The sequence below is a fragment of the Pseudorca crassidens genome, chromosome 12 (genome assembly GCF_039906515.1).
Source record: "Pseudorca crassidens isolate mPseCra1 chromosome 12, mPseCra1.hap1, whole genome shotgun sequence".
In the NCBI taxonomy this organism is placed as follows: Eukaryota; Metazoa; Chordata; class Mammalia; order Artiodactyla; family Delphinidae; genus Pseudorca; species Pseudorca crassidens.
The window spans coordinates 83977680-83997762 of NC_090307.1; the positions used below are offsets into that span (position 1 = coordinate 83977680).

The window sequence follows — 20083 nt, forward strand, 5'->3', positions numbered from 1 at the left end:
TCAACGAATGACAGGAGGGGTGAGGGGCGGGCACAACTGGCTCCCAGGAACCCTGCCTATGAGCGGAGCCAGGGAGGGGACGTGGGAGGGGAGAGGCAGTGGCCTGAGGTCAGGCATGCAAGAGAGCAGGCAAGCCAGGCAGAGGCTGGGGGGAGAGCGAGGTGGGAGGAAATGTGAAACAGACGAAGGACAGACAATGGGAGGAAGTTACGAGGCCAGAACGTGAGCCGGGCTGGATTCGCCACCTGGCCCCAGGTCTCGGCAGAAGTGCCTGGAATTCGCCATCTGCGTTGCACGGTTGTCTGAGGAGCACCCATCGCTCCTCAGCAACTCTCCCTGATGCCTGGAAGGCTCAGCTCAGAGCAGGCAGCATCCTCCCCATTTCACAGAGAGGGAAACAGAGGCATGGGGTGGCACAGGGAGAAGGATACAATCAGGAGAGGACCCAGGCAGAGGTCTGCCCCCCAACCACCTGCCCCTGGGGTCCAAGCCCTTATCTGTAACCTTCTGGGCTGCCCCCTCTTCAACTGCTAGTTAGCTGAGGTGCCTCGGAGCTCCCGAAGCAAATCTCTAGGTTTCTTAAAGATCCATGTGTGTGCACGTGGCATTGGCAGGGCTGTAGGGGGTGGGTAGGGATCTCTTCTAACAGTGCTTTCTGCAACAGAGTGGAATTCAGCAGGCCGGGGTCAGAGGTGGGGGGTCAGATTGCTCACTAACTTCCTCCCACCCCAACTGTACTTTCTCAAAGGGACAGGCAGGGTCTAAGAAAAGACCCCAGGGGCTTCCCTGGTGGCACAGTGGTTGAGAGTCCGCCTGCCGATGCAGGGGACACGGGTTCGTGCCCCTGTCTGGGAAGATCCCACATGCCGCGGAGCAACTAAGCCCATGAGCCATGGCCGCTGAGCATGCGTGTCCGGAGCCTGTATTCCGCAACGGGAGAGGCCCCAACAGTGAGAGGCCCGCGTACCGCAAAAAAAAAAAAAAAAAAAAAAAAGACCCCAGGATTGCAGCAGCCACACACTGGAGCACACAGAAACCTGGTCTGGTCCGGTCTAGGGAGGGTGGATGCCATCAGCCCAAGCCAATTGGAGCAAGCGCTAGCTCCTCGGCTGGCAGCGGATCCCACTTCCACAATCACAGTGAACACGAGTCCCAAATCCTCCCCCACAAGCCCCCAGCACCCCAGAGGCCCCAGGACATGGGAGGGCAGTGGTGCCAAGAAGGACGCAGTGCTGTAAACAGAGGGGCGTGGGGCCTGACCGAGGCAGGGTTGAGCCAGACAATTCCAAGCAGAGGACACAGGCTGAGCCTCCAGCACATGCCCCAAGGGGCAGCAGCGGCCCCCAGGTACCTTGATCTCAGGCACCACGATCCTCAACTCGGGGTTCTTGTCCAGCATGCGGGTGATCAGGTCCTTCAAGTCCTCGGCTATGTCAGGCCTGGGGATAGGAGATACATCAGGGGTGGAGGACGTCATCAAGGGCTCGGAGAGAAAGGCAACTTGGGGTAGACGGACAATACTCACTGATCTGGAAATTCCAGGGCCTGACTCTTGATCTTACTGTGTAAACACATGATCCGCTCATCCATGAATGGGCACTGCAAAGAGAGGTCAGGGACAGGGTGGCCATCAATGGCTGGCACATCTGTCCTGCAAGGGCAGGCAGCATTCCACACAGGTTGCAGCAGAGAAAGAAACAGCCCAGTGGCCCAATCCAGGGACAAAGCAGATCCCATTCCCCAAAGATCTAAAAGGACCAGGACTGTCTTTCCAGAAGGGCTGGAGCCTTCCTAACCACACTGGCTTTCCTCTGTAGCTGTGCTTTAACTTACCAACTTATACAAAAGCAAACACTCTTTTCACCCACCTGCCAGTTGAACAATAATAATAATACAAAGAACAGTACAAAAGACAAAGCAGCAGCAGCTGTGATTTGTGAGGGCTTAGCCTGGACCAGGCCCTGTACTGTTTCTCAGCACCAACATTTCATTTGGCTGTTACCTCTGCCCGGAATGTTCTTCCCACCAACATCTGCGTGGCTTGTTTTCTCCCATCCTTCAGGTGTCTGATCAAAGCTCACCCGCTCAGGGGGGCCTTCCGGAGCTCCTGTCTAAAACAGACACCCCCTCCACCTCCATGTGATTTCTCATCATAGCACCTCCCCCTGACATTATATTACATATGTATTTGGGGACTTCCCTGGCGGTCCAGTGGTTAGGATTCCACGCTTCCACTGCAGGGGACACAGGTTCAATCCCTGGTCGGGGAACTAAGATCCGCATATCACATGGTGCGGCCAAAAAAAAAAGAAAGAGAGGGTGGGAGGGAGGGATACGCAAGAAGAAAGAGATATCGGGATATATGTATATGTACAGCTGACTCACTTTGTTATAAAGCAGAAACTAACACACCATTGTAAACCAATTATACTCCAATAAAGATGTTAAAAAAAAAAAAAGAATTTGTCCACTGTTTAACTCCTGCACTGGAACATCAGCTCCAAGAGGACAGAGAGTTTTGTCTGTCTTGCTCACTGCTGACACCCAGTGCCCAGGAACATCCCTGGCACGAAGTAGGGGCTCGATAAATACCTGCTGAATTAATGAATGCTTGAATTATTTCTGTTGATCCTCTCAGAAGCCATAAAATATAGTAAATATGATTCTCATTTTACAGAAGAGAAAAAAACCAGAAGCTCAGAGAGGTGCCGTGTCCTGGGAAGCGCAAAGCCTAGACCGGGCTGACTCTGAAGCCCGTTCATGCACCACCCCTGGGTGACAAGTTGATGCTTTCACTTGGTGGAGGGCCTGACCCAGGAGGAGCTCAGGGATTGTTCTGGAAAAAGAAACCTTTATGTGGGGTGCTCAGAAGGTTGGAAGAGGTCACAGAAAGTGACCTGGTCCACTCCTGTCCGAGGAAAATGATTTCGTTAAGAGCAGTAACGAGATAAGAGTTTGGATTGCACAGGTGTGCAATCAATTTGACAGAACTCATTAAATAGTACACTTAAGATCTGTATGTTCCACGATATGTAAATTTTACCCCCAAAGAAAAAAATGAAAACCACCAATAGTGAGCTCTAGCTAATGAATGCACGCTGAAGTGTATGTAAGGAGGTACAATTCTTAACAACTTGGCTATATGATCGAAAATGTTCTCATCAAATGTTGGGTGGGGGGAGGAGATTATAAACTCCTTTACTTCCTCATGGGACTAGTTTCTTAAGCTTTCCTCAATAGGAGTACAAGCTCATGAAAAGGAATAATCCTCACATAATCAACCTGAACTTCAGAGTTTAAAATAGAAGCCCCTAAATGTCAGTTATATAAAAACAACAAAAGAACAACAACAGAAAGAAGACAAAACAGCACTCCCTAAATCAATGATGCCAAATGGGTTTTAACTTCCATTCCAATTCTAGTCCTCCAACAACAGCTTCTAGGAACACTGTTGAGAAGAACATCAAGGCAGTACCAGGCTCAGGAAGAAAGAGTGCCGTTATTGACTAGTGATGCCTATCTGCAGTTTAGGAGAGGGTAGAGGTGGCACATTTGCTGTCCTTGCCCTAAATTCATCAACTACTGTATTTACAACCTCTACAGCCTCTGCCAATCCTTCTGTTTTAACAGTTCGTTTTGTCACACATATGACTATCATATACAGCTATGTGTATCTGGAAAGGCATCTTTTTTCATATTCAGGTCTAATGGTGAAAATAAAATGAAATAACTTTTTAAGTGAATAAGTTCTATCTCCCTGCAAGGAGAGATAACTATTCATCCAAGGGGGCAACCCACAACACCCAGGATACAGGACACCCCACCCTGTTACCTGGCCAAACACAAAGCAGTACAGCGTCACACCCATGGCCCAAACATCCAGCGCCTGCAAGACAAAGAGCTCCGTGTGAGGGGCCAAGGGGCAGTAAAGGGCGTCTAATGCTTTCACCTGTCCAGCATCCAATCCTTCAGCTTTTCTTCGGGGAACCCCGTCTTCTTGACTGCTCAGTCCATGGGAGTTTGGGTGAGACTATTCCTGCTCCCCAAACCCCATGCCTCTGGGTGGGCACAGGACCCAGGCCTGGCCAATGAGAGCAACACTTCCCCCAGGCACAGTGATTGGTTCAAGGACGGGCACATGACCCATACTGGGCCAATCAGAGCCAATCCCAGGATTTTCACTGGAGCTCTTCATAAAAAAAAAAGCTCTTTCTATTGAGGCTGGTAAACGGGTAGAAAGTAGTCTGGAGCTGCTGATGACCATCCACCCGGGGAGGAAACCAATTCAGGAAACCAGAGCTGAGGGGGCTTCCCTGGTGGTCCGGTGGTTAAGACTCCACGCTTCCACTGCAGGGGGCACAGGTTCATCCCTGGCCGGGGAAGTAAGATCCCGTGTGCCACGTGGTGCAGACAAAATTTTTTTTTAAAAAAGGAAAACAGAGCTAAGAGATGGATTCCTCTTTGAATTCCTGTATCTAGCCAAACCTGAAAACAAACGCACCCCGCTCCTCATTCACATGGTCCAATGGATTCACTGTTTAAGCCAGTGAGTTGGGTTTTTGTCACTTACAGCTGAAAGGACCATAACACAGGCAGAACTCCTCATTGCAGGCAGGGCCAAACCTACCTTCCCAGAGAAGATCTTCCGGGTCTCCGAGAGCGACTCAGGCGCCATGAAGGCGGGAGTGCCCACGGTGTTAGAGAGGAGGGCGTCGCTGCCCTTAAACTCGTTGCTCACGCCAAAGTCCGCAATCTTGACGTGCCCATCTTCTCCAACCAGCAGGTTGGAAGGTTTGATGTCCCGGTGGATGATCTTCTGGTAGTGTACTGGGGGCGGGATGGGAGAGAGGGGGGCAGGAAAACCACGTGAGGAGCTCCATGTGGCCCACACAGCTCAGAGACACAGGCAGGAACCTCTCTGTTCTCCCAGGGTCCCAGGCCCTTCCCAGCCTTCCCCTCTCAAACCTGCTGAACACCCACAGCTCTGAAAGATAAGGAGAGTGTCTCTAAGGAAGTAGTCCCATCCTCCAAACTGAGGAGTGAAACACTGACTGCCAACAGCAATTGGTAACTGCCTGCTACAGTCTAAGTCACGTGTGCGTGGAGAGTTTTTGTTGAGCTTGACTCCCAGCTGGAAGCCTCAAGACTTGTGACAAACATCTTTTCATTTACTAGTGCCACCACTCAACCTGAACACCAAACCAACAATGACTGGAGCAGGTCAATCTGAAGTGTGAAGCACAACAGGACTGAGGACTTGGCTAACTGTTCCTGCCTGGATGTCAGCTCATGGGAGAGGACAGTCCTATGGCTTGGAAGACCCAACTGCACTTCTAGGGTGGTGATGATGGTGATGATGAAATGATGACATTGGTAATAGGAGCAGCAGCGGACTTTGCTGAATGCCCAGTCTGAGGCCTTGCCCTGTGTTAAGTGCTTCCCATTCACCCCATTTCAATCTCACAACAATCCTATGTAATAGGCAAAGGGTATGAGTCAACATGTTTAACAACCAGAGGCAGAAAGGACACCCTACCAGTCAGAACTACTGATGTCCTGGCGGATTGCCGACCTGGCGAGAGATATTTTATTCCCATTTTACAGACGAGGAACTAAGGTTCCAGGAGATTAAAAGGATCCCAGGGTTGTTGGGAATAAGGGAAGATGCAAGGCACTTAACAGTGCCTGGGACACATAGAAAGTGCTGGATAAACAGTCACTAACACTATTGCTCTTAATTTTTCTGTGTGGCAGGAAGAAGGGTTTCTGCTCGCAGGAGGCATGGCCCCAGCAGGTCTCTCTGCAGCTCAGACAGTTCTTCTTCCCGCACACCTCCCTGTGCTCCGGGAGGGAAATAAGAAACCCTCCACCTTCCATCCACTACCTGGAAATGCTAAGCACCCCCTGGGTGAGAGTCCTCCCACAGGCCCCACTTACAGTACTCGATGCCTTTGATCAGATCCTGGAAATAGAAACGGGCCTGGTCTTCAGAGAGCGGTTTGAGGGTGGGCACTTCCATCACAGGCCTGAAAAGTCGATACATGCATGAAAAGCAAACCAGACACGCTGGCCTTTGCCCTCTCTCACCACCTCACTCAGCTTTGCAGCTCAAGAAGCTTCAAGCATCACACCTGCTGGGAATGGGGACACTCACCCTTGGTTGACCAGTTCAAACACTGTAGGATAGAGAAGGGGGTGAATGGTTACACTGGGAATTTGGAAATCCATCTTCCTCCCCCTCCTCCCCAACTCCCAACCACCCCTAGAAACACCAAGAAGCACTGAAACTAACATTGGGGCTGGGGCGAGGAACAGTCCACTGAACCAAAACCATGGAAGGTTCTGCTTTTCTAAGTTCCCATGAGGAGGCTAGGGGTCAGAGATTTCTGGTATCCCTGGGACCCCAGCCTGGCTGTACTTCTAGTCCTCAAACAGCTGAGGACCCTCTACCAGAGAAAACAAAGCAGGAAGACCCGAGACAGGTGGGGGCGGCTCCTGGACTCCTTTCATCTTCCTCTCATACCTGGTGGGTGGGGGCGACTCCCAGGGATCTAAGTGATGCTAAACTGTGTCCTCTCACTCACACCCAGGTCCTGAGCCACCTTATGCCACAGAACAGGTCTAAGGGGACACAACCCAAACATCAATTTACTTAGGCACAAAGAAGTAGCCCTAGAGGACTTCTGAACCCTAGCAAAGTTTCAATTCAAGAAACAGCAAGAACAGGTTTCGATGACCCCTCTCACATTTTCCAAGCTGCCAGGCTACATCAAGAATTGTTGGATAGGACTTCCCTGGTGGCGCAGTGGTTAAGAATCCACCTGCCAATGCAGGGGACACGGGTTCGATCCCTGGTCCGGGAAGATCTCATATGCCACGGAGCAACTAAGCCTGTGTGCCACAACTACTGAGCCTGCGTGCTGCAACTACTGATGTCCGCACGCCTAGAGACCGTGCTCTGCAACAAGAGAAGCCACCACAATGAGAAGCCCGCGCACCACAACAAAGACCCAACGCAGCCAAAAATAAACAAATAAATAAATAAAAAGGAGAACATTGTTCCAACTCTTCAGCACTCTGTGGTCAGCTGGCCCTCAAACCCTTTCCTGTGATTCTCAATCCAAACCAAGACTTGGAGCTAGAGGTGGGGGATGGAGATCTCCCCACCACCTCAAAGGCCAACTCATCCTATTCCTCCTAAATGGGCCCTTCTTGACTCACAGTCATGTGCGACATACAAATGCCTCACTCCCTGCCAGCTTCCTCCCAGCCCTGTGTATGTGGGGACCGCCCCCAAACCATCAAGTATTACATAAATCATATTCAGGGAATGCACAGTTTTTTTTGTTGTTGGGGGGGGTGGGTTATTTTTTGCATTTCTAAAAGTTGAGGTGAAATTTTCAGAATGTTAAACTATTTTAAAATGCATGATTCAGTGGCATTTAGTATTCCACTGCCTCCAGTGAAAGCATCGCCTCTATCTACTTCCAGAACATTTTCAGCCCCTAAAAAGAAACTCTGTGCCTCCCCCTAGTCCCCTGGCAACCACTAATCCACTTTCTGCTTCCATAGATTTGCCTATTCTGTACATTTCATATACGTGGACTCATACAATATGCAACCTTTGGTAACTGGCTTTTTCACTTAGCATGTTTTCAAGGTTCATCCATGTGGTATCATGTATCAGTACTTTGTTCCTTTTTATGGCTGTATAATATTCCATGGTGTGGCTAGGCCACATTTTGTTTATCCATCCATCAACTGATGGATATTTAGGTTATTTCCACATTTTGGCTATTATGAATAATGCTGCTATGAACTTTCATGTTAAGTATTTGTGTGGCTATCTGTTTTCAATTCTTTGGGGTATATACTTAGGAGTGGCATTGCTGGGTCATGTGGTGTAGTTATTTTAATTTTGTTCTGCTTGTACAAATATAACTGGGAATATGAAGCTGTACCTTAGGAAATGAAACAAACAGCACAGTGAATTTCAAAATCCAGTGGAGAATGACTTTGGAATTGTCTGTTTTCTGGAAGCATCTACCCACATTGGAGCTTCTTATGGAAGAAGGGTTGTTTCAAAGGTTGTCCAAGGGCTGAGGTGGCCAAGGGGAAAGAGCCAGCTCCTCAGACAAAAAGACGGCTTAAAGATTCTGACCTGAAAAGGAACTTAACTCCCCCAGGGCCCCACCCTGTTTTCACGTTCATCAACCAGTGTTGGCCAAACCGTAGTTAGGGGAAATCTGCTGTGGCTTCAGGCTGTGGTTAGAAGCAAAAGTAATGGCGCTGAAGGTAAGGCTCCCACCGACAGGAGCGCTGGTCCCCTCAGCTCTCTCTTTCCCACCTTGGTTATGTAAACTTAACTTTCAAGAGCTGCTTCATGAATTTCTGTGCTTCCTCCCAAGCACTATAACTCGGTCAGCATGAGGGAAGCTGGCCTGTTGAAACAGGTCTATTTTCAGTCACTTACAGTTTAACCGCTCCTGGAGCCGAGCAGTGGTGCAAAGTTTTTAACCCCAAGAAATACCAGTCGTATTCTCTACCCTTTGAGGGTCAGGCCTGCAGTTGCAGAACCCTTGCTGATACCTGCAACCTGGCTTCACAGACTGCCCTGTCTGTCCTCACCACACACAGCTGTGGCTGGAAACTAAAAAATAACAGTGTCGGGATTTTTTTTCAAAACCGCTGGAATCACATACCAAAATCGCATGGCTCCTTCCCACACTGCCACCTCAAGAAGTGAAAAACTCTGTCCATGAAGGTGCCTGGTCCAAATGGCTTAGGAAACTCTTCTTTGAGGCTTGGGTCACGTTCTTTACACGCTCATTCAACTCCTCGGCTCAAAACCCTCAAGGGGCTCCCTTCTCGCTCAGAGTGAAAGGAAAAGTTTTACAATGGTGTGAAATGTCCTCTGCCATCTGGTCTCCACTGTCCTGCACAAATGTCACCTCAGTGAGGCATCTCGAGGAGCCACTCTGTTTCCCAATTCCCCAACCTGGAACTCCTGACTCCCGTGACCCTGCTCAGGTTAGCTTCTTCCCATGATATTGTCACCTTGGAAGCCGATGCCTAATACTTAGGTCTGAGTGTGTCTGTCCATCCTCACCAGAGCAATGAAGTGCCCTGAGGGAGCGGGGGTGGGGGGGTGGGGGCTTGAGTTTCATTCCTTGAAGAGCCTAGAACAGGGCCTGACAAACTGTAATGTTTGTTGAAAGAACGACCCATCTCCTCAGAAACAGCCCAAAGCCATTCAGTGTCAGGTCTGGGGCCCCAAGCGAGCAAATTATGCTGGGGATGCCATTCTGGGCCAAAAATTATCTTTTACATTTTATGATTTCTTTTATATTTCCCCAAACTTCACTTGTTTGCCTACCATTTTTATAATCTGGCCATATCTATATACCATGTAAACTATTGTTTATTTCACACTTTTCCTTAAATTGACTTAGTATTAAAACTTTTAGCCTTATCCCAGGTAATAATATCCAGGAAATCATGAGTTTAGTGTGCTGGTTATAGTTTTTCCTATGCAATGATAAATTAAACCTAAAACATTTTTTAAATGTTGGTCCAAATACCACCTAAAATCATCTCATATATTTAAAGTGGTGTTGGTACCACATTTTGAGAAATTATGATTCTGTGATGTCCATATTTTTATTATATGAATGTTTCACTATTTTTTAAAGTTATCATATCTGATGTTGTTCATGTGTACCTTCTAAAATGTTTTTAAAGTTCTAAAATTGGAATATGGCCTGCACACTAGATGCTCTTAAGGAACTGGCATTAACTTTTCCAGGTGCAATAACGGTAGAATTATTGTGATCATGTAGGAGATGCAGGCCAAAATGTTCAGGGGCTGAAGGGTCAAGATGTCTGCTACTTTTACTCTTGGGTGGTTCAGCAAAAAAAACACAGAGAGGGCTTCCCTGGTGGCACAGTGGTTGAGAGTCTGCCTGCCAATGCAGGGGACACGGGTTTGAGCCCTGGTCTGGGAAGATTCCACATGCCGCGGAGCAACTAGGCCCGTAAGCCACAACTACTGAGCCTGCGCATCTGGAGCCTGTGCTCCGCAACAAGAGAGGCCGCGACAGTGAGAGGCCCGCGCACCGCGATGAAGAGCGGCCCCCACTCGCCGCAACTAGAGAAAGCCCTCGCACAGAAACGAAGACCCAACACAGCAAAAATAAATAAATAAATAAAATTTTAAAATATATACAGAGAAATGGATGGGTGGGTGGCTAGACTGATAAAGCAAATATGACAAAAATTACTAACTGTTGAATCTGGGCGGTAGGCATACAGGTACTCATTGTACTCTTCTTTCAACTTTAACATTTTTCATAATAAAAACCTGGGTTGGGGGGGGTGATGAAAAATAAAATGTCCTAAGCAACGACATCATCCTTGGAATTGAACCATGGCAACTACTGTAGGGGAAATTGAGCTCTGAGCTCTAGTTCCAGACCAGACCCATTATTTATGATTAACCACTGCCTGTGCAGCAAAGGATCACCCTGTGCTCATCCCGGAGACAGGCTGGGCTTAGCCCTGCCCATACCACTCATCTCCTTAACACCCCTCCCGGCTGTCATGTGTACCCGCGCGAAATGCATACGCTAATACGCTAGTCTGAACGCCTACCCAAGCCAGACAACAGCGGGACACGTGACCTGTTGATCACGCCTTCCTGGGCCTGAGAGTCTGCTGTCCAGCTTTGAATTAGTCCTGCACTTCCTTCCCTCATCAGTGCTTATGCTGGGAACTGACTGAGAATTGCCCCATGTCCTCATCATTTTTTAAAAACGAGGTCTCTGAGGACATACCTGAGTGCTTCCATTTCAGTGTTCAGGGCCCAGACCCTTCAATGGCCCCTCAAGGCTCCAAATGCCCCATCACGGCCTCCCAGGCCCTCCATCTTCATCCCCACCCCCTCTCCCTGGTTTTCTCTCCTGCAGTCCCATTTCTCTCAAACACACTAAGCTCTCACCAGCCTTGGGGCCTTTGTACCTGCTGTTTCCTCTGCCTGGAATGCTCTTCCTCAGATGCAACAGGGCTGTGTCCTTGATATTCAGGTGCTAAATGGTCACCTCTTCTCTGCCGTGGCCCCTCCATCTCTCTCTCACATCACCCTGTTTAATCTTCTTCAGAGTATCTATCTGAAGTTGATTATCTGCTTTATTTACAGTCTTCCCTCAGGAGCCATGGGCAATTGGTTCCAGGAACCCCCGTGGATACCAAAATCCACGGATGCTCAAGTTCCTTATAAAGAAATGGTGCAGTATTTGCACATAACCTATGCACATCCTCCCCTATACTTTAAACCATCTCTAGATTACTTATAATATCTAATACAATATAAATGCTATGTAAATAGTTGCCAGCGCATTTTTACTTTTTGCAAATTCAAGTTTTACTTTCTGGAACATTCCGAAATTTTTTCTTTTTAATATTTTCAATCCACACTTGGTTGAATCTGCAGATGCAGAACCCGTGGACACGGAGGGCCGACTGTAGTTGTTGACTATTTGTCTTCCCTGACTAGAATACCAGCCTCATAAGAGCAAGGGCCTCATCTTTCGTACTCATCACTGCATCCTTCGTGCCTAGAATGGTGTCCAACACACAGTAGGTACTCAATAAATATCTGCAAATGGATGAATAGGACACTCAGATAAAGTCCCAGCAAGAACTCCATTCCACCTCCTGCTTTGAACCAGAGGTGCAGCCTTCTGTGTGGGGCCCAGTTGGAGCAGGAAAGGGTGGGAGATGCCAGGGGCAGGGGTTGCCTGGAGAGCACCCCTGGGCTTTGGCAGGAGCAGCTGCCTGAGCAAGGGTGGCAGAAAGTAAGGGCTCTCTTACCCATGTACAGATGGTCCTCATTGGGGTCATCCAGGACCTGTTGGCATAGCCACATGGAACAGGCCGGAGATGAAGAGCAGGAGAGAGGAAGAGGGAGAAAAGGTATGAGCAGGGAGGAAGCATCATCCACATGACTGCATTTGCCAATGGGAGGGCTGCGCTTTCCACCGTTTTTCCTAGTTAAGATGAAGGGCACAGGAAAAAACCCAGTGTGTGATCCAAATGGCCATCTGGAAAATAAGCGCGTTCTAGCCCAATCCTCAAGGGTCCTAAATACCCAGAAAGGAGGTTACGAAAAGGAGGGGGCAGATTCCTCTCCTGGAAAATGTCTCAGCTTGAATAAGAATCCCACCTGTCTCCTAGGAGACGACGGACTGGTCATCAGGGTGAAAATTCAAATCCTGTCCCCATTCCCCCTGCCCTGGCAGGAAATGATGTCTCCCTGCCTGGAACTGCCACAGCACTTTCTTTCTCTCTTTTACGGCCTTCCTGCTTTCATTTTATCACTACTTCTATCTTCCTCTCTCCAAAGGGCAGGCACCATGTTGTAGCCACCTTGGTTGCCCCCTTGGTGCACTCTAACAGGACTAGGCACCTAGTGCTCAGGAAATGTCTGATGAATGAATGAACAGGAAAGCTGGCAGAGTCTTGTTGGGTGGGGAGCCCACACACCACAGGGCACCAGAGAGAGGGGAGATCCTGCCAGGACCCAGACACATGCGCTAACCAAGTGCCCTTGGGCTTCCTCTAAGATGGCCGACTCAAGCATCAGTGAGTTGAAATTGTGAAACTCGGTATGACAGGTGGAGATAGCCTGCAGCCACCATCTCTCTTCTTTTGGGAAGAAACAAAGACAGACTCCTTGGCTAGACTGGTCCTCCCACCTCTTCCCATACCACACCCACCTTCGCTAGTCATCTAAGAGTCACAGGACAAGAGCCCTGAGAAAGGGATGCATCCTAGGCAGAGGCCTGGGACAGCCAACCTGGAACCCTAAGCTCTGCCCTTCGAGGAAAAGTCAGACCCAGGCACTTGCCTACCTAGAGTTCTGTTATTTTTCTTTGAAAAAATCACTTACGTTAATGTGTAGGATTATTGTTGTTTTTAAATGAATTAAAAATTTGTTTAGCTTCTCAGTTTTAAATTCTAATGTGTTAAATATTAATAAACATAATCCCCATAAGCAAAAGTTTTCTGCCTTCTTCAATTATTTTTAAGAGCCTAAAAGGGTCTTGAGGCCACAAAGTGTGAGATCAAGAGCAGGGGTTGGCAAATTACAGCGTACAGGCCAATTCTGGCCCTCCCCTGTTTCTGAAATTAAAGTTTTATCGAAACACAGCCAGGCCCATTTGTTTACATGCAAATGGCTGCTTTTGTGCTATAACTACACATATGTATAGTAGAAGGAGAACCAGCTCCAAAAAGAGCGAAACAGGTGAAGGGCAAGCCTCAGTATCCCTCTGAGCCTCAATTCCTTCATCTATAAAATGGAAGTAATAGTCCGAGCGAGGGGTGAGGATTACACAAAATAACAGGGTGAAGGAGCCTGGAGAAATAACTACCACTCAGCCCTGCAACAGGCTGTTTGATGTGATGTGGCTCTCCCTGGAAACCACTGGTATGGCATTTTGATAATAACAGAGACAGGGCTGAACCATCATCATGCCTCCCTCTCTCCTCCGTGTCTCCCCACCTCACCTCCACCAGCTTCACCACGTTGGGGTGGTCCAGCTTCTTGAGGATGGCAATCTCCTGGTACACCTGCTCAATAGGGCCCCTGGGCTGGATGCAGCCCCTGGGGGCTGGCCGGGTCCCTCGGGGAGGCGGGCGACCTGGAGGAGACATGAACCATCCCAGAGTCAGGGCAAAGAGACTTTCCTCTGCAGAGGGGGACTGTAGGCAGGACAAATGAAGTGGGGGGCTCTCAGAAGGGCTGGAATGGCTGATGCCACACAGGGGTCTTTATTTACTTATTTATTTATTTTGGCTGTGTTGGGTCTTCGATACTGCACGCGGGCTTTCTCTAGTTGCAGCGAGCGGGAGCTACTCTTCTTTGCGGTGCACAGGCTTCTCACTGCAGTGGCTTCTCTTGTTGCAGAAGCATGGGCTCTAGGCACACAGGCTTCAGCAGTTGTAGCACGTGGGCTCAGTAGTTGCGGCACGCAGGCCCTAGAGCACGTGGGCTTCAGTAGATGTGGCGCACTGGCTCAGTAGTTGTGGCTCACAGGCTCTAGAGCGCAGGCTCAGTAGTTGTGGGATCTTCCCAGAGATCGAACCCATGTCCCCTGCACTGGCAGGCAGATTCTTAATCACTGCACCACCAGGGAAGTTCCCCACCAGGGGCTTTAAACAGCCTTCTCTTCATCTGACTCCTCTGCTGCTGGAAACACTGGAGACCCAGTCCCCTTGCCCAGCCTTCTGTTAATTCTCTCCTTCCTGTCCTACTCCCCAGGCCACAGTGAGAATCAAGAGTTCACTGAGGTACAAGGAAAAGAAGTCTGAGGTCTAGTTCAGCAATCTCAATATTCCCCTCTCTGGAGCTCAGTTTTCCCACTCCATAAGATGGACAAAAACATTATCCTTCACCTCCGTAACTCATGGAAGTAGCAGAGATATAAAATAAAGTCCGGGATAGGAAAAGAAGTAAGAGCTGATGAGAGAAAAAACAAAGGACTTGCTTGGCCCTGCAGTGACTGATAGTCAAAAGGTCACAGTGATGGAAAGGTCCACAGTCAAAACACTTACACTGCATATTATATGTAAGTAAGGATCTAAGTGTGACTAACAGAACAGAATGTGGATGTGTCAGCCTTGGAAAAGTAAAAGCAGAGGTGCAGGTGTCAGAGTGGGATGTGAACAGAGGCAAGGCAAGTTCAAAGGAAAGATACTTGCTGCATCTGCTGTAACAAGGAAGAAAGTGACAAGGGTAGTAACAACAAGGGAGCTGAACATCGTGGTATCACCTCATTGCCTGGTTAGGGAAAGGGAGGAAAGGAGTGGTTTAAGTCATCCTCAGAGGAAGTCAGAAGTAAATGTCAAAAATTAATAAATCAAGAAATAATGGCACAAGGATATTAACTGGCTCAGTTCAGATAAGCAGGATAAATCAGGGTCCTGGTGATAGGACAGGGTTTTGGGATTTATATTTCTTCTTATCCACTTTCTCTTTTCAGCTCAAGCCAACATTTTGCTCAGCACTGCTGGCAGGGAGCTTATGCTGGAGCAGCATATGCTCACCTACACCTGATCACATGCAGTAACTACCAGCTCCTAAAAGAGCTAAAAGTGGGGGCTGCCTCTAGGGAGAGGGAGGAGTACAGCAAGAAACTGTTGATCTCCATTACACACCCTTCTGTTCTTTTGCATTTTTGTAGATATAATTGAAATACCTTATGGTATTTCAATTTTTTTAATTCATCATTTTAAAACATATAATTTAATGGTTTTTAGTACATTCACAAGGTTGTGAAACCATCACCACTAGGTCTTTTTTTTTTAAATTTTTGGCTGCATTGGGTCTTGCTGCACCAGGCTTTCTCTCTAGTTGCGGCGAGCAGGGGCTACCCTTCGTTGCAGTGCACGGGCTTCTCACTGCAGTGGCTTCTTTTGTGGAGCATGGGCTCTAGGCGCACGGGCTTCAGTAGTTGCAGCACGCAGGCTCAGTAGTTGTGGCACGCGGGCTCTAGGGTGCACGGGCTTCAGTAGTTGTGGCGAGCGGGCTCCATACTTGTGGCTCGTGGGCTCTAGAGCACAGGCTCAGTAGTTGTGGCACACGGGCTTTGTTGCTCTGTGGCATGTGGGATCTTCCCGGAGCAGGGATCAAACCCGTGTCTCCTGCATTGGCAGGCGGATTCTTAACCACTGCGGCACCAGGGAAGTCCCTCACCACTAAGTCTTGAACATTTTCAACTCCCCCACAAAAAAACCCATACCTATTAGCAGTCAGTCCCCACTCTCTTTTAACCCTAGCCCCTGGAAATCACTAATCTGCTGTCTCTGCGGATTTACCTATTCCGGACATTTCGTGTAAGTGGAATCATACAATATGTGGCCTTTTTTGTCTGGCTTCTTTCATTTAGCATCATGTTTTCAAGGTCATCTGCGTTGCAGCATGTATCAGAATTTAATTTCTTTTTATGGCTGAATAATATTCCACTGACTAGACAGACTACCTTTTGTTTATTCATTCATCCGTTGACAGACATTTAGGGTTGTTTCTACATTTTGGCTATTATGAATAGTGCTACTATGAGCCTTCACGTACGAGCTTGTGTGAACATGTGTTTTCAATTCTCTTGGGTATATATGCCTAGGAGTAGAATTGCTGGGTCATATGGTCATAGCACGTTTAACTTTTTGAGGAAGTCAAACTGTTTTCCTCTGAGGGATTCTTTTTACTTGATACTAATATTACTTCAATAAATATTTTTAAAAGAAAATGAATTTTAAAACGTCAGCAGGAGGCCCAACGCTGTCTTAGGGGAATCCGCCCAGGACACCTCTGCAGGCGATATCATTCAGTGGGTCTTCTCTGTATTGCCCCAGCCCCTGCACCTAAGAACAAAGGCTCTGGCCCAACAAACTCACGTGGAAAGCCCGCCTGTCGGATCAGTTTCTTTTTGGACAGCACCTTCATTGCCTGCGGGAGGAAAGACCCCACATCCTAGTTAAAATGGGTAGGAGGGTGGAGGGAGAGTTCCTTCCACTCCTAGGCCTGCCCAAGCTGTCAGTGCCCCAGCAGCCGCAGGACAATGTAGTGAGCACCTTGTCACTGGAATGGGTCAACTCCACAGGTTGTGTGGAAGCTGGAGTCCTGGGGTCCCTCCAGGCCAGAGGGTACTTCCAAGGTTCCAGGTCAGCTCTCCCAGCTGGGAGGCCACAAACCTTGGGATTCGCTACCACTGAATCAAGACACAAGTGAGCTGGAGTGATGGGCAAGGGACATTTTACACATGGGGAAACTGAGTTTCAGCATTTATGTCACTTGTCCAAGGACACATAATTGGCACATGGGAGAGCAAGGATCTGAACCCACATTGGACTGATTTCAAAGTCTCAGCCACATGGCAGTTTGTCTCACTACCACCCAGTTCTTAGGGCTATGGAGGATGTAGAAAGGGTAGCCCAGAGTAAGGATAGGAGACGTTTGCTGAATTAATTCACTCAATCTTCCTGAGCCAATCACTTCACCTCCCCATTTCCCCACTTCCTTCCTAATGCACAGAATAAACATGACCTAAGCATCAAATGAGTCAACAGCTAAGAAAACCTTCCAGGAAGGCAAGTGCTAGAAAGGAGCCTTTTTCTTTGGACAAGGATGGGGGCAGGGAGGGGGATGTGGATACTCACGTAGTAGGTATTGTCATTTTCATTGTAGGCCAGCTTGACCACGCCATAGGAGCCCTGGATAAAGGGAGATGCCTGTGACATACTATCCAGAAGTTACGATCTGCAAAATGAGGACCCTAATACAGAGCTTGCAAACTGCTGGCAGCCCATTGGCAAAATCCACCCTGTATGTTGTTGGATCTGCAGTTTTTAGAAAGTTTGAATTGGTGGCCAACATTCTAAAACAGGTCAGATATAAAAATCCAGATTCTGATACGGATATGGAGCCATAATCATTTCCACATGTCAACAGTTTGCCATAGTCCTCACCACTCCCTACTGTCTTATACCTAGCTTGTTTTCCTCATTTATATTATTCACTTGCTCTCTACTGGCATTTGAGTTCTTGACCCTTGCAATGATACTGCCCATTGGCTGATTATAAAAGCAAAAACAGATGTGAGAGTACCTTAAGGAGAAAAAAAGCCAACACCAATGTTGGTGATATGGAATTTCCCTGGAAGCTCTGTGAGCTTTTGTAGAAACACAGAACGTTGTAAAAACAAAACAAAATAAAACAAAACAGATGGACCATAAATGACAAAACCCTCCCCCTCCCAGCCTCATCTCCAAGGACTCCTCTCCCACTCCCAAATCTAGTGGGGTTCCCTGCACAGTACCTGAGACATCCTTGGCAGGTATGGAAAACCAGCCTGGCTCCTGGGATATTTACCTTTCCAATTTCGTCCTTAAGTGTGTACTGATTCAGCTGTACGCAATCCTGGAAAATAAGTAGAAACACGTAGAATATGAATTGTAAGTTTGCAGCTAGATACATTTTTCACAAACTTAACAAACACCTTAACCAGGACCCAAATCAAGAAAGGGAACATTCCCAGCTCCCCAGAAGCATCTCCCATATACTGGCCCCTGTCCAGGGTGACCACTATCCTGCCTTCTACCAGCACAGTTGTTGTTAGTTTTTTTTTGTTGTTTTTTTTTTTTTTTGGCTGTGTCACGCAGCATGTAGGAGCTTAGTTCCCAGACCAGGGATTGAACCCACGCCCCCTGCAGTGGAAGCTTGCAGTCTTAACCACTGGATCACCAGGGAAGTCCCTACCAGCACAGCTTTTGTACATTGTAAGAGCGTAATTATATAGTATGTACTCTTTTAATACCCATTTTAAAGGTTCTTCCCAGTTTTAAAAAGTTGATTTATTTACTTTTTAAAAGTTAATTTAAAATTAAACAATAATCCATGACTGTGTTATCCTGTAAAAAAATGTAAAGCGATACAAGAGGAGAAAATCTGAGTGTCCTTAGCGCAAACAAAACTTTCTTAACAGTTTCTCAAAAGTTCTTTTTTGTATTAAAAAAGTGCAAAATATAAAAGGAAACAAATGATAAATTGGATTTCAATCAAAATTAAAACTTTTGCTCTTTGAAACACTACTGAGAAAAAAAGGTAAGACACGGACTGAGAGAAACTATTTGTAACACTTACAGTGGACAAAAGACTGGTATCCAGAACATATAAAGAACTCTGGGCTTCGCTGGTGGCGTGGTGGTTAAGAATCCGCCTGCCAGTGCAGGGGACATGGGTTCGAACCCTGGTCGGGGAAGATCCCACATGCCGCGGAGCAACTAAGCCCATGTGCCACAACTACTGAGCCTGCACTCTAGAGCCCACAAGACACAACTACTGAGCCTGCGCACCTAGAGCCCGTGCTTCGCAACAAGAGAAGCCACCGCAATAAGAAGCCTGCGCACCGCAACAAAGAGTAGCCCCCCTTCGCCGCAACTAGAGAAAAGCCCAAGCGTAGCAATGAAGACCCAGCGCAACCAAAAAAAAGAAAAAAACTTTAAAAAATAAATAAATAAAAAAGAACTCCTACAACTCATTAATAAAAAGACAACCCAATTAAAAATGGGCTAAAGATTTGATAAGCTATTTCTCCAAAGAAGGTACACAAATGATCAATAAGCACATGAAAAGATGCTCAACATCATTACTCATCAGGGAAATGCAAATTAAAGCCACACCCACTAAATTGGCTAAAATCAAAAAGACAGACCAAACCAAGTATTGTCAGAATGTAGGGCAAATGGTGGGAATGTAAAATGGTGCAGCCTCTTTGGAAAACAGTTTGGCAGTGTCTTAACAAGCACTTCCCATATGACCCAGCCATTCTACACCTAGGTGTTCACTCAAAAGAAATGAAAACTTGTGTCCATGCAAAGACTTGTATACAAATGTTCACAACAGCTTCATTAGTAATAGTCAACAACTGGAAACGATCCAAATGTCCATCAATAGGTAAATGGATAAACAAACTATGGTATATAGCTGTACAGTGGAATACTATTTAGCAATAAAAAGGAACGAACTACTAATATGTGCAAAAATATGGATAAATCACAAAATCATTATGCTATGAAAGAAGCTAAGCTAAAAAAAGTACATACTAAGTGATTCCACTTATATAAAATTGCAGAACCTGTAAGCTAATCTATAATGAAAAGAGGCAGGTCGGCTGCTGCCTGGGAGAGGGGAGGTGGGGGAGGGATGCGCTGTTGGGTGTGCTGGAAATGTCTGCGATCTTGATGGGGGTGATGGTTTTATGGATGTATACATACATCACAACTGATCATATTGCACACCTGAAATATGTGCAGTTTATTTCACTTCAATTACACCTCAGTATAGTTAGGCTGAACATGTTAAGTGATACAAGAAGTAAAACTGGGAAAAGAAAAACGATAGAAAGCAAAACTTCAAGTGTTACAGAGAAGCCCAACATTTCCCTTGAAACTCCTCCCATGCCCCAATTCTATCCCTCTCCCCGAACCTTGATATCAGTTTGGTGTATAAACTTCTAGGCCTTTT

At 47.3% G+C, this 20083-nt stretch overlaps 1 protein-coding gene across 7 annotated transcripts in view; it reads right to left on the reverse strand.

The window, feature by feature from the left end:
* Positions 1-20083, reverse strand: part of CAMKK2 (calcium/calmodulin dependent protein kinase kinase 2) — a 56669-nt gene that overhangs the window by 17438 nt on the left and 19148 nt on the right. For 6 of the 7 annotated variants that reach the window (XM_067700907.1, XM_067700906.1, XM_067700904.1 and 3 more), the window contains 11 exons: positions 17930-17977; positions 17218-17271; positions 16456-16507; positions 13567-13700; positions 11869-11905; positions 6155-6176; positions 5938-6026; positions 4628-4827; positions 3833-3886; positions 1526-1599; positions 1352-1439 (listed from right to left, as the gene is read on the reverse strand). In XM_067700907.1, the coding sequence (XP_067557008.1) occupies positions 1352-1439; positions 1526-1599; positions 3833-3886; positions 4628-4827; positions 5938-6026; positions 6155-6176; positions 11869-11905; positions 13567-13700; positions 16456-16507; positions 17218-17271; positions 17930-17977 (852 nt within the window). Of the gene's footprint in view, positions 1-49; positions 656-1351; positions 1440-1525; positions 1600-3832; positions 3887-4627; positions 4828-5937; positions 6027-6154; positions 6177-11868; positions 11906-13566; positions 13701-16455; positions 16508-17217; positions 17272-17929; positions 17978-20083 lie in introns of those variants that run through there. The other variant, XM_067700905.1, reaches the window with a different exon arrangement.